This window comes from Callithrix jacchus, chromosome 6, assembly GCF_049354715.1.
Source record: "Callithrix jacchus isolate 240 chromosome 6, calJac240_pri, whole genome shotgun sequence".
NCBI classification, from domain to species: Eukaryota; Metazoa; Chordata; class Mammalia; order Primates; family Cebidae; genus Callithrix; species Callithrix jacchus.
The window spans coordinates 93,292,521-93,305,637 of NC_133507.1; the positions used below are offsets into that span (position 1 = coordinate 93,292,521).

The 13,117-nt window shown below is 36.9% G+C and overlaps 1 protein-coding gene across 5 annotated transcripts in view; it reads right to left on the reverse strand.

Moving 5' to 3' along the window:
* THSD7B (thrombospondin type 1 domain containing 7B) overlaps positions 1 to 13,117 on the reverse strand; it is an 873,835-nt gene that overhangs the window by 406,504 nt on the left and 454,214 nt on the right. For all 5 annotated transcript variants that reach the window (XM_008998957.6, XM_035305018.3, XM_054257669.2 and 2 more), the window contains exon 10: positions 7,911 to 8,026. In XM_008998957.6, coding sequence (XP_008997205.4) covers positions 7,911 to 8,026 — 116 coding nt within the window. The remainder of the gene's footprint in view (positions 1 to 7,910; positions 8,027 to 13,117) is intronic.

Sequence of the window (13,117 nt, forward strand, 5' to 3'; positions counted from 1 at the left end):
ATTAATATGAGATTATAACCTGGAACTCTAAAAGCCTCTATTTTCTTTTGCATAAAATGAAGTAATAGTTCTTTTAATGTAAGGTTGAGGTAAGAATTAAATGGAATAATGAGAACATATAAAACCTACTCTGGTGGCAATTTTGAAATATACTTTATTATTAACTCTAGGCAGGTGAGGTGATGGATATATTAATTACCTTGATTTAACCATTCCATGGCGTATACCTGTCTCAAAACATCACATTGTACCCCATACATATATGTAATTGTTATTTGTCAAATTAAAAATAGAAATAATTAGAGTAATGCATATAAATAAATTATAGCTATTATAAATTTGATAGGAAGAGGCAGTGAAATGAAGCAAAGCTATGTTGAAGTTACAGCCTTTCAGTGGCAAGAGTTAAACTTGTATAACTTGCTTTTCTATAGCTGAACAGAAGCACCAGGACAGACAATGCAGCAAGTTTAAATACTGGGTTTTTTAACTTGGTCTTTGCTCCTTTGAGGTTGTATGACCGCTTCCCTTGAAGTGAAGGAAGGACTAATAAAACAGCTCTTCTTTTATCATTAAACTCTCCTGACAATTTATGAGATAGCACATGTCAAATTAATATGTGATCTATAACATGCAAAGCCTGCAATAAAGGTGCTAGACTTCAAATTCTTGATTTGCTAATAGACAAGCAAGATTATCTGTACCTATGGACTTAGCAAGTAGCTCATTTTTGTGGAATAAAACTGACAAGTCTTAGAGCCAGAGAAGCCTGGATTTCCACCATGCTCTGATTCTAACGTACTGGGTAACCTCAGAGCAGTTACTTCATCTTTCTGAGCCTGAGATTTCTCACCTGTTAGCCACATATGACTACCTTCAGGGGCCACAGTAAGAGGTAAGGAAGAATCTAGTAGATGATACTGTAGATTTCAAGTCCTTCTAAATATATATCAATCTCTAGTCCAGAGAAAAGAGGGAGTAATGGAATGAGAGGAAGTAGTTTGGCTGACAATGCTTTCCCTACCAGATATTACTTGGATGAACATTTCTCTGAAGGAGTTTAGACCACACAAAGAGTTCTGAGCTCTGAGCAGCTGTTCTCATTCTAGCATAAGTTGTCCTACTTGTCTCAATATGGTCATCAGACTCTAATACAATGTTGTTATTTGTTTCAAATAAATCTGATAACTTTTTATGCTGGGTTTTAATAAAGACAGGCAGAAGATGCCATAATTAAAAATATATATGAGAAAAAATCAAAATCATATTTAATCGAGAGAATTTTATCCATGAATTTTTCCCCCTGTGAAATAGGAAAAGGGTTTTTTTTTTAAGAATTTTATCAGCAGAACTCCTCAGTTTGGCAGGAGTGTGATTGAAAACTGTAATCTCTACAAGCCCAAGTATTTGTCATTCCTCCTACTACATTTTCAGGAATATTTATTGAGCACTGGGACCATGTAGTGATCTATGGACTTTAAATTACAGACTAAAGGGGGCAAGTTACACCTCGCAGCACCCGTGAACACAAAAGCACCTGCACTCGTGTATCAGGGCTGGGTCTAGAGACATACATGCAAAGTATACATCTTATTGTGTTTAATTTCTCAAAAAACTCTTCAGAAAAGATATCTTTATCTGAAATTTACAGAAAAAGCAAAAAAGATTTAGGTAACATCACTCTCAAGGTGTTAGAGTACCTTGAACATTATTTTTTGGGCCAGTGTTCCAGGCTCAAAACTCTGATTATTCAAACACAACAGACCCTCCATTATTTGGGAACAAATGGGTGAACAAAGGTGTGGCTGGTTCTTTGAATGGGGGGGCACATATGCTTGACAGGGAAAAGTAAAGAGGGAAGATAGTGCTTGTACATATTTGAGTGGGCGAAATTCTGGAATCCAGAATAGGTTATTTCTGACCTTTTTAACATTTAGATTGACCAGTTCCCTAATTGGCCTGGCTCTGTGGAACAATCTGTTAATGCCATAGTTTCATTTGAATGAAAGCAAAATCTTTAAGCATTAGAACTGATTGGGGAAGAGATGTGTTTATTTATTCATTCATTCAACAATTACTAAATGCACACCATGCGACAGACACTGTGCTAAGCACTGAAAGTTCATTAATGAACTCAAAGACTTCTACCCTCCGAGTTTATAGCCTCTTCAGAGCAATACAGGCATAGAAACAGGTGCCATAATACCAGCAGATAGAGGATTTATTAATTGCAGAAACTCAACATAATATAAACTCCCTGACCTTAAGGAACTTTTATTCTCAACATTATCATCTAACAATAATAATAATAGTTATAAATAAATGTTAAGCACTGAGTATTTCTCATCCTCCACCACTAGTAAGAGTCACCTGTGAAGAGTTTTAATACTGAAAATACCCTTTCAACTTGAAGAGATTCTGAATAAGCTTGGGTGAATCTCAAACATCTGTGCCCTGGAAAAACTCAATGAGTTTGAAATTAAATAAAAATAAATAATAATACATTTATACCTGGCACTGTTCCAAATTTCCTCATTATAACAGCTCTTTCAAGTAGTTGGTAATATTACCTTATTTTGGAGAGGAAAAACTTGAAACATAACAAGTTTAAAGTAATTTGTATGGGAGAGATGAGATTTGAACCAAGGAAATCTAACTCAAGAATCCATGCTACATGCCTAGGTGTTAAAACAAAGACCACCCCTTGTTTTTTGATACCAAAAACTCAAGGGGTAACTCCAGGAGGCTTGACACAGGAGGAAATGAATTCTGCCAAATGAGGTTTCCTATCAATTCCCAGCAGCAGTCTCTGCTGTTGGCCTTCCTGTTACCATGACACTGCTCTCTGGCACACTCCTTAGAGATGAAAGTTAAAAGAGTTCCTTCAGCCTCTAATTATTGAGACTGACAAATAATTAATCATTAGCTCCATGGTTCCTAGAAATATTCTGCATATTCTATTTTTAATATACCACAATTTATCTTCAGTCTAATAACTTCACCTCTTTCCTATTCTCCCTTTCCAGAAAGTGGTAAACATATCTGGCAATTATTTGAACTAGTCCTTTTGGGGGTGGAAGTGGGGAATAATGTATAGACAAAATAAGAATGTCCAAGAGCTGATAATTGCTTTGGGAAGGTATCATGACATGAATACATTGTATTAATCATTAGTATTTTGTATTAACATTGCATTCATTTATGCATATGTTTGAAACTTCACATAATTAAATTTTGAAAATAGGCAGTGAGCCTCTTTAAAGATACTATGATATAAATCATCCATAAAATAGTATTGATTTGTGATCTTAAAGTAAAAACATGAGGAATGACAGTGCTGCAGCAGTGGTCAACATAATTAATTCCAACATTACCCAGGCAAACAATTATCAATAATCTCCTATAACAGACTGAAATGTATGTGAAGATATATTGTAAAATATTAGGCATTAAATGTGTTTCTCTTCCTTCACCACTTAAAAGTCACCTATGGAGAGTGTTAATATCACAGATATCCTTTCAACCTAAAGACATTCTGACTGGGGTGGGCTGGGGTGAGGTTCAGACATCAGTCCATTGAAAAAAAACTAAGGGCTGAGAAATGTTACAATAAGCAAGCTGTTGCTATTATTAACTAGACCACCCTGGATACTTCAGGCAGGCATTTATTTTATAAGCTGAAAAAAGAATAGAAGAAAACAGAAAAAAAAAAGTACAAAGGAAATGGTTCTTGATCATTTGGTTAATTTATTACAGGGACGGAACAATTAAACAGGCCACAATAGGCCAAAGCTTGATAGACCTTCAGTTTGCTTAGAAAAATGCGAGACTACCATTGATCCGTTAAGGAGAGACTCAGACAAGAAGGAGTAAGAAGATCATAAGTATGGCTTGAGATTGTTCATTGCTTGAAAATACCTTTATGTTTTAAGGTTTTAGCTCTTGAATCAAGCCAGGATAAAATAAAACCTGATGTCATTCATCAATTGCTAAGTCACAGATCACAGCTGTTGCACTTGGTTCCCTAACAACCTCAGCTTTCTGAGAGGTTTAGAATGAATGTGGTTTGGTATTTACATAATCCAGTGATTCCCTGGTTGTGCCACAGCCTATTAAATCAGAATGTATCAGAGTAGGATCGAGGCATCAGTATATTTTATAGATTGTCAGGTGATTCCATTTTGCAGTCAACTTGGAGGACCACAGACAACCGCTTCTCAACTTTGATGACCCAATCTGAAGCCACAGCTGCAAAACAAAAAAAGGAGTTCTTCTGTCTTCATTGGTTGAGGTTTCCACTTGCTCAGGTCCATTCTCCTCCTGGAACTTTTCCTGATCTCTCAGTTTAAGTTAAACCGCTTTTCTCCATTCCCCTTTACTTCCCATCTTGTCCCCAGCTGCTGGTCTGTCCCTGGTCCATGCTTCTCACTTTATGACCTTAATCAGACATTGCTTCTCCCAGAAATTTCTAATGAACCCAACCCTACCCAGAGCTTTATATCCAACATATACATATCACCTGGGAACTTATAAAAAGGTACAATTCCAGGCCCAATTTGGGTCTATTGAATTAGAATCTGCATTTAATAAGGTCCCAGGGAACTTGTATGCACATTCAAGTTTGAGAAATACTGTTCCAGGAAGCCATTTCCCAAAAAGTCTACTGAAGGACACTCTCAAGGACAGCAAATCCACTGCCTAGATTTTAAGTCACATTCTTCTATCTCTTTATACAATATCTGTACATTCAAAATATATGCATTGAGTGGCAACTACATGCCCCACACTAGGCTGGGTTTAAAGTATCCAGCTGTGAAGATGGCAGAAGTGGTCCTCGTATTCATGGACTTAAAATCGAGTAGGAGCAACTCAAACAAGGAAGAGAAGTTAAGGGGATATAGGATGCTGTGGGATAATCTACTTAAGGAGGAGGATGGGGGGTATCTATGGTAGTCTGGTAGATGAGAGCAGCATTCCAGGAGGGCAGGTTTCTCTGGATACATAGGCTGAATACCCAGAAAGGAGGGACAATCGAAGAGAGTGCAGTGCCAGCCTCATGCACAGCAGGTGCAAACGATACAACTATACAAACACTTGCCCAGTGCCTACTCAGTGTCAGAAGGTGGTCTAAGTGCTTTCTTTATAAGCAGGTGTTATTATTAACCTCCATTTTCCAAATTAGAAAACTGAGGCAAAGAGACAGTAGGTAATAAATCCGTCACAGAGCAAACATGAAAATAAACCACAGTTATCTGGCTCCAGCATCTATGCTCTTATGCCCCAATCTACAGACTGTTGAAATGGGGGAAAAAATGACACATTCAACAAGCAGAAAGAAGGGCCATATGTCCAGAGTTAGAGCAAGCTTTGTTCATTGATCTATGGCCTTCACCAGAATGAGGGAGAGGAGGAGGAAGAGGGTCACCCGTTAGAGGGCCTTAGCTTCTTACAACTGAAAATTTCTGGGACCCACCCCACAGTTATTGAATCAGAATTTCAGGTCATGGATCCAGAAATCTGTTTATTAATAATGCTTCCAGTGATTCAAATGCAATAAAGTTTGAGAACCACAGGTTTAAAGACACAGTTTCCTCCAAAATTTTCCCCCTCTCATGGTGTCCTCTAATTAACCCATACTTAATTACATCTTAGTCCCGAGCTAGAAACTAAAAATGAGGGTAAATAGGATTGAAGTGGAAAGCTGGAAGAAATCTGGAAATTGAATCTTTGCTCATGTAGGTCCCTGACTACCAAGCTGTGAAAAGAATTATCTGGGCTTGAAAAGTTGGAGGCAAAGAGAGACCACAGAGGCTTAGAACTATTTTCATTATGATGCCAGTGATTTAAACAACTAATTGAATCTCTGGAAATTGGAGTAAAATTTAAAGTTGCTTCAGGAACAATTATTTTACAAGTCTTGTGATTCCGCTCCCTCTAGCCAATGCTAGGAAGACTCTCAGGTAGCAGAGAGAATTTTCTTGACAGCAGAATAGGTGGACTAGCAGTGGCTAAAGTAATCTCTGGTCACCAGGGCACACTGGCTCAACAAAGTTAATCTGCTTCCTATGTATCAAGAGACTTCAGTAGCTCCAACACCAATTTCTGGCTGCCGGTGGGGTATTCTTTTAAACCAGTCTCTTCTTATAACCATTTAACAGGAATTATACTAAACTTTCATGAATAAGAATCTCAAGTAAATAGCTAAACATTAACAAAACTCCATCAACATACATTATATTATCCCCTTGTATCCTTTCAATATTTATCTTTAAAAGCCTGAAATGTTTTTAGGTACATTATCATTAAAATTCCAAAAGTCAGCCTCCTAGATGATGCCTTTCAAATGGTTCAGAAGATGCTGCCTTTCAAATGGTTCAGAATAGAGACAGTAGCTTTTCTATGCTTGCCTGCTTCAAAATAACATTACCCTGGCTATTCAACAAACCCTGTACATCCAGTTCCTTTAATTTTGATCATCATTCAGAAAAAAAAACAAGTTTTGGAGAGTTTCTAGAAGATACTGTTGTTTTCACCTCTCAAAAGATTAGATAAATAAAGCACTGTATTTTCAAAGCTCTTTCTTATTTATTATATTTATTTCTGATTCTATCTATAAGCAAATTTCATTGTACGCTACTATATTAATTCTGCAACAAATGATCATCAGCAAGATTAAATGCCATAGTTATAAATATTTATACTGGTACCCCACCATTGCAACACAAGACATTGGTGATGATTATTTTCAACAGCTGTCACAGCTGTTTTCAATCACTGAGAGGTGTTTGAATGACTGTCAGATCTATGTCAATATTGGCCTTATTTTCATGTCACTCTCAATAAGTGATGCTATAGATGTGTGAGTCAAAGAGCATTTGAAGGATCTTAGATGCACACAGCTGGAATTATCCAAGGAAAGTAAACCTTTCACAGGTTCTCTCTCTGCAGAACTGCATACTTTCCTCTTCCAGGAGGCTGGTGTAGCAAGACAGTCATGCCCTGCATAAGAGGACATGGTTGCTGAGAGAATCCTAGGAAAGAGTGGATGAGACTCACTGACCTCTGGGCATTAGAGGTAACGTTCTGTCTTTCCTTTTCTTGGATTTGCCTTTTGTAAGCATGCGATGGTAAAATCCAAAGGACCAAGGATAGGGTATGAGACTAAGGGAGAGTGACCAAGTTATTAACTCTAGATCTGAGGCCAAAATGGAGTTTTGGGATGAGGATTAATTATATCTTCACATGAACTAGCTTATCAGGGAGCTGCAGTAAGCTTTGGTGAAAAGATCTGTTCTCAGAAAGAGGATCACTTTACCATAGCACTCCTATGTGTTCATCTAGGACTTCACTATTAAGTTTCCTGGATTAAACCCCTTCAAATATACTCAGATGTATAAAGTATCATCATTAAGAATAAAAAAACATAAATCATATATTGCCAATTTCTGTATTTATTCAACACTTTTTAATGTATCTGCTCTTGTATTCCCATGTACTTATATTCATCAGTGGTATGAGCATGGTAGTCAAGCCCTATATTCTAATCAGGGTACCTGGAACTGGGGTCCACTCACACGAGAGCCACATAGAAACTGTGATTCTGATGATACTTTATAAGAAATCACATGGGAATGACTGTTCAAAATGCCACAATGGGGTTAGTAGGAGATGAATACTCCTGCAACACACACAGTTGAAATTATGACATAAAATAACAGATATGTTTTCTCTTCCAAACTCTGATAGATCTGGAAATATAGGACTTCATTTACAAACTTTACCAAACTTGTTTCCAGGGTGACATGCAAATGAAAGAAAAAAAAGGTACATTCCACAACCTCTTACTTACTTAGCTATGGAGAAACAATCAGATTAGGGAAGAAAGCACTAAGAAGGCAGCATCAACCTACCTGCTTGGCACAACCTCGGGCAGGGTGTCCACTCACTGAAAGCAGTAACAATACAGTCTTTTTTGCATGGGAGAAAACAGGGGCGCACGGTTTCGGGTCGAGTAGAATCTGGACATCTGTCAATGTGAAGAGACCATGTCAGTGACTCTTTGAGAGACTAAGTGGTTGAACAAAGAACTATAGGATTTTAGAACAGAAAATATTAAGGCCTCATGTTCCTTTAACAGGTGAGGGAAGAAAGACTCCTGCAGGTGAAGCTGCTTGCCCAAGTGCTCAAAACTTGAGCCAGAGCCTGAAGTAGACCTCAGCTCTCTTGACTCAGAGACAAAAGTTTTCACTTTGCGAGGAAAAAAATAACCTCTGAAACCAATGAAAGATGGCCAAGAAAGTGTCTCACCATCAGCATCAACTCATTTTACCTTTTTCAGAAGGAAAAGGCTGAAATACCATTTTAAATGTTTTATTCAGGGTGAGATATCAAATTAGCAATATTTGACAAAAGAAAGGATTATAAAAACAATATATTGGAAAACAAAAATATTTGATGGTTGCTTAAAAATACCAGGAATCTTTGATCATTAACAGAATTTTAGACTATTTAAATAATTAACAGGTATTTCTATAGAACATGTAGACTGAAAAGATGAAAGAAGCAACTTATGACAGCCTGTAAATAACAAACGTACTAACTAGCATTAACAAGAAAAAGATATTATTTTTATTATTTTGCTGATAATTAATTTCATGTCCAGACTTGGGAAGAAAGTAATGTAAATAGTTAATTGATCCACAATTATTTGGAAGAAATAAAATCTCAGAAAATAGCAAGTGAATTTTCATTTGTTTTCTTGCTTGCTTGCTTGCTTGTTTTTAGAGTAGAGAGATCTAAAAATCACATTTATTATATTCTACAACAGCATTACACCAAGAAGAAAAACAGGAAAGCACTTTGCACTATACATTTGGTTTTTGAATTCTGTTTCCCATAAGTTTCATATAAAGAACAGAGATGCAGGGTGTATAAAGTTTAATAGTGTGAGTTTTGTATCAAATAGCCAGAGCTGAGTTAAGTGTTCTGCTTACATTCTTTCAGTTACTCTTAAGAGCAATGACAAGAATTATAATCTTCATTTTCATATGATAAGCTGAGGTGTTGAAAAGATAAGTAATGGACCCAAAGCCACATGGAGACAAAGCACTTGAAAATATTATCATTGAAAAAACAGCAGTCTAGCAAGTTTAAACAGACAATGAATGTAATTGTAGGAGAGAACAGAGAAAAGTGGAAAAGATAAAATTAATGAAGAAATAATGGACTAAACTATCACAAAGTTGAAAAAGGGATGATAATTCAGACTGAAAAACCAGGCAGTGTATACAAAATGACCAATATGCAAATATGGGGACCGTCCAAATTTCAAACACAAAGGAAAAATAAGAGAAGAAATTAGTAATCCCAATGCTTTGGAATGCCAAAGCAGGAGTATTACTTGAGGTAACACTAGCCTGGGCAACACAGACAGATCCTGCATTTACAAAAAAATATAAAAGATACTAGCTGGGCATGGGGGTACATCCCTGTAGTCCTAGCTACTTGGGAAGCTGAGGTCAGAGGATTGCTAAAGCCCAGGAATTGGAGGCTGCAGTGAGCTATGATCACACTAGTGCACTCCAGAGCCTGGCCAATAAAGCAAGACCCCATCTATAAAAAAGAAAGAAAGAGAGAGAGAGAGAGGAGGAGGACAGGAAGGAGAGAGGGAGGGAGGGAGGCAGGGAGGGAAGGAGGACAGAACAGAAACTAATAACTGTTAGAGCAAAAAGGAAAAAAAATCTAAGAAGAGAGAGGAATTTGACTGACATCAGATCTCATCAACTTATAAACCTGAAAGCATTTTCATAGTGTTACCATTTTAGAAACAATGCATATGCAAAACACAGAAGAGTAAGTTTCAGGATAAAATGTTCCAAAACATCATTCTTGTCACAGAGAGTACAGGATGGGAGCTAGAAAGAGGAGAGAGGATGGACACTGGATTCCTCCAGCAAAGCAGGTGTTCAGAGAGTTGATCTACACACAAATGAAATAAGAAACAAAGTCATTGTAGACAAAACGTTTGTGTCCCTCCCCAAATCTGTATGTTGAAACCTAACCCCCAAAGTTAAAACACCCAGTGGTGCAGCCTTTGGGAGGTAATTAGATAATGATGGTGGAGCTCTCATGAATGGCATTAGCATCCTTATAAAAAGAGACACCAGGTAGCTGGCTTTCTCTCTGTGTTCTCCGCCATGTGAAAACACAACAAGGTAGCCATCAGCAAACCAGGAAGAGGGCCTTTCCTGGAATTCAACCATGAGGTCACCCTGATCTCAGACTTCCAGCCTCCAAAACTGTGAGAAATTAATGTGTTTGTTGTTTCGATCACCCAGTCTATGGTATTTCTGTTATAGCAGCCCAAACTAACTTTGAAAGGTTCTAAGAAAATTGATCAAAAGTACTACTGTAACCAACCAACAGAATGCCAACATTCTGGGAGGAGTCAGGAGAAGAACTAGTGAAAAGGAGCTAAGGTTGATTACTTTCATGGGAGCAAATAAAGGAATGACAATTTTAAATTGATAAAAGCAGAGCTACATGGCTGATCTGTGAAAAACATATTTAGAGTTAGGAGGTAAACACCAGAAAGGGAGAATGGACAGGAATATATACCTAATTTTCTTGTATTCACATAAAGACACAGTGGAGGTAGATGAGGAGCAAATAAAATGGTTGTCGGTGACAGGGAAGGAGGAGGGAAGTGGGTGAATGTGAGCCCAGATGGCATAAGGCTTCCAACTGTTTACCTTTTTATAGTTACAACTGGTGAACTGTGTGTCTGTTTTCCCAAACAAAATTCAGAGAGAGACAGAAAAAAAAAATCAGCAACTGTTAAAAAGTAGTTGTGCTATATAAATATATTTTCTGGTTTTGATAATGTACTATGATTACGTAAGATGTTACAGCTGGGGGAAGCTGAGTAAAGGGTACATAGAATCTCTCTGTACAATTTTTGCAAGTTGCTGGGGATCTATAATTATTTCAAAAGAAAAACTTAAGATTTAAAAAAGTGGTTGTGTTAAGGAAGTAGGATATGAAGTGGAGGAGGAGGTTGTTAAGAACCTACTGCTTTTCACCATCAGTCCCTCTACAATAAAACATGTAATGCTTTGATAAAAAAAAAAAAAACAACTAAAATTAAAAGATATATACTTACAAAAAATTGCTTAATAAATTAATTCAAGGCCAAAGGTCAAGCTTAGGTTACAGTGCTATTACAGAAGAAATGAACTGTGGGTCTTCCTGGAAATGCAAGTTATTTCTGGTTTGATAAGGGCCAAATATTTTCCTGCAAGTGAAATTGTCTTTTTGTCATTTCCCCTGCCAATGAGATTTACCTTTTCCTCAGGGATTCAACTTTCTGTTCCTATTTATCTACATGTTGTCTATCCTTTCATGCATCGTCACATTTCCAATTTCCATAAATTTTCTCTTAGTCTTCAAAAATACAGTCTTTGGTTATTAGCAACCTAAGTGCTCCCCAACTTCTAAAAATGGTAAAGTTTATTTTCTGTATCACTGTATTATTACCGACAGAGAAAAGACTTTTGATAACTTTTGGGCTGCTGCTGTCTGTGTGTGTGCATGCTATACATATGCTAATTTGAGTGCCTTGATGGTAGAATTCCATTTTATATCATGCCTAAAAAATGCTGTATTTAGCTCAGTGTAAATGTTTAGTAACAATAAGCAAATGATTGTTTAGTATTCTGTTCTATTGAAGCCTGAAAACAAATAAATACCTTGGGAATATTAGGCTTATTTCTCCAGCTATTTCCACAACCAAACTAAAGCCTTGAAACCCAGAAAACAGATGGAGTCACTTTTTAGTTAGTAAGCATATATGGCCCTTTGCCTTTTGTCAAAATTTAACTTCCTGCTTTCATGTAATACTCTGATTCTGGATCAGCAACGCTCTCCATAGAAGGGAATGAATTCCATTTCAATAAATATGTTTTCCTGGACTTGCACTGGAATGTTCTACAACTCTTGTTTCTTGGCCATATTGGAGGCTTTAGCTTCTTTTACACACTGTGCTGAAATGCATCAAATTGAGCTACAAAGACCTGCCTCTTTTTTTAATTTTAATTTTAATTTTTTTTAGCCATGCCTCCATGATTAGTCATCTGACCCAGGAACTGACATATTCATCTCACTCAGCTAGATGGGAGAAACCTGCCAATATTTTTAAACATTAAATGTTTAAATAGAGCTATTTATTACTATATCTCACAAAATGCCAGTTGTTTTCACATTAAAGGCAGAAAGTACCTTATCAGAAACTTTGAAAGGCTTTGGGAAATATGTTTTCAATCTTTATTATTATTATTTTTTGTACACTGCCACTGGGGAAAGAAAAGCCTTAAATAGTAAAACAAAACCAAACACAACTTCAGGAAGATACCAATAAGCTCTCTCTCTGGTTCAGTTGTGCCCTAGTTAGTTTTCACTTTCTGATATGATCAGTTCTATTACTCATACAATGGTAACAGTCTCACTGGTACAATTACATGGAAACCAAAACACCAACTCAGGGACACAAGAACTTGCAAGAAACTCTATGCCTCTCTGTGCAGTGGGTTTAAAGATATAACACATTATTTTGACCCACACATTCCACAAGACATGCTTCCTTCTATGTTTTCTGAAGGCCACTCTTTCTCTAGGATATTTTCTTCTTCCTTTTCATTTCTCTATCCTCATCCCAAAGATTTCATATATGACAGGGTATCTTTTCCTACTGCAATGACTTTCATGTGAAAAGAGCAAAAGTATATTTCCGGAGGCATAGCAAAGGATACTTATATTGCTGATAATCTCCCTGGGTGATTTGCTGGACAGTAGGTATTATTTTCTTAGCTCAATTAATCTCATTAACCTCAAGAATTTTAATTAATTTCATTAAAGTCAACGCAGGCTGCTCATGTTTAACAGGACTATTTGGAGACATACCGTAAGAATTAAAACTAGGTTGTTAAGTCTCCAGCCTCATTAACAGTACAGAAAGTAATTAGCAATGTCTTTATATCTGTGTGTGTATGTTGGGGAAAACATCTGTGCAATTGATTTTTCTGTGTTGGTAAACCACAGCAAAACTGGAGCTGATTTACTG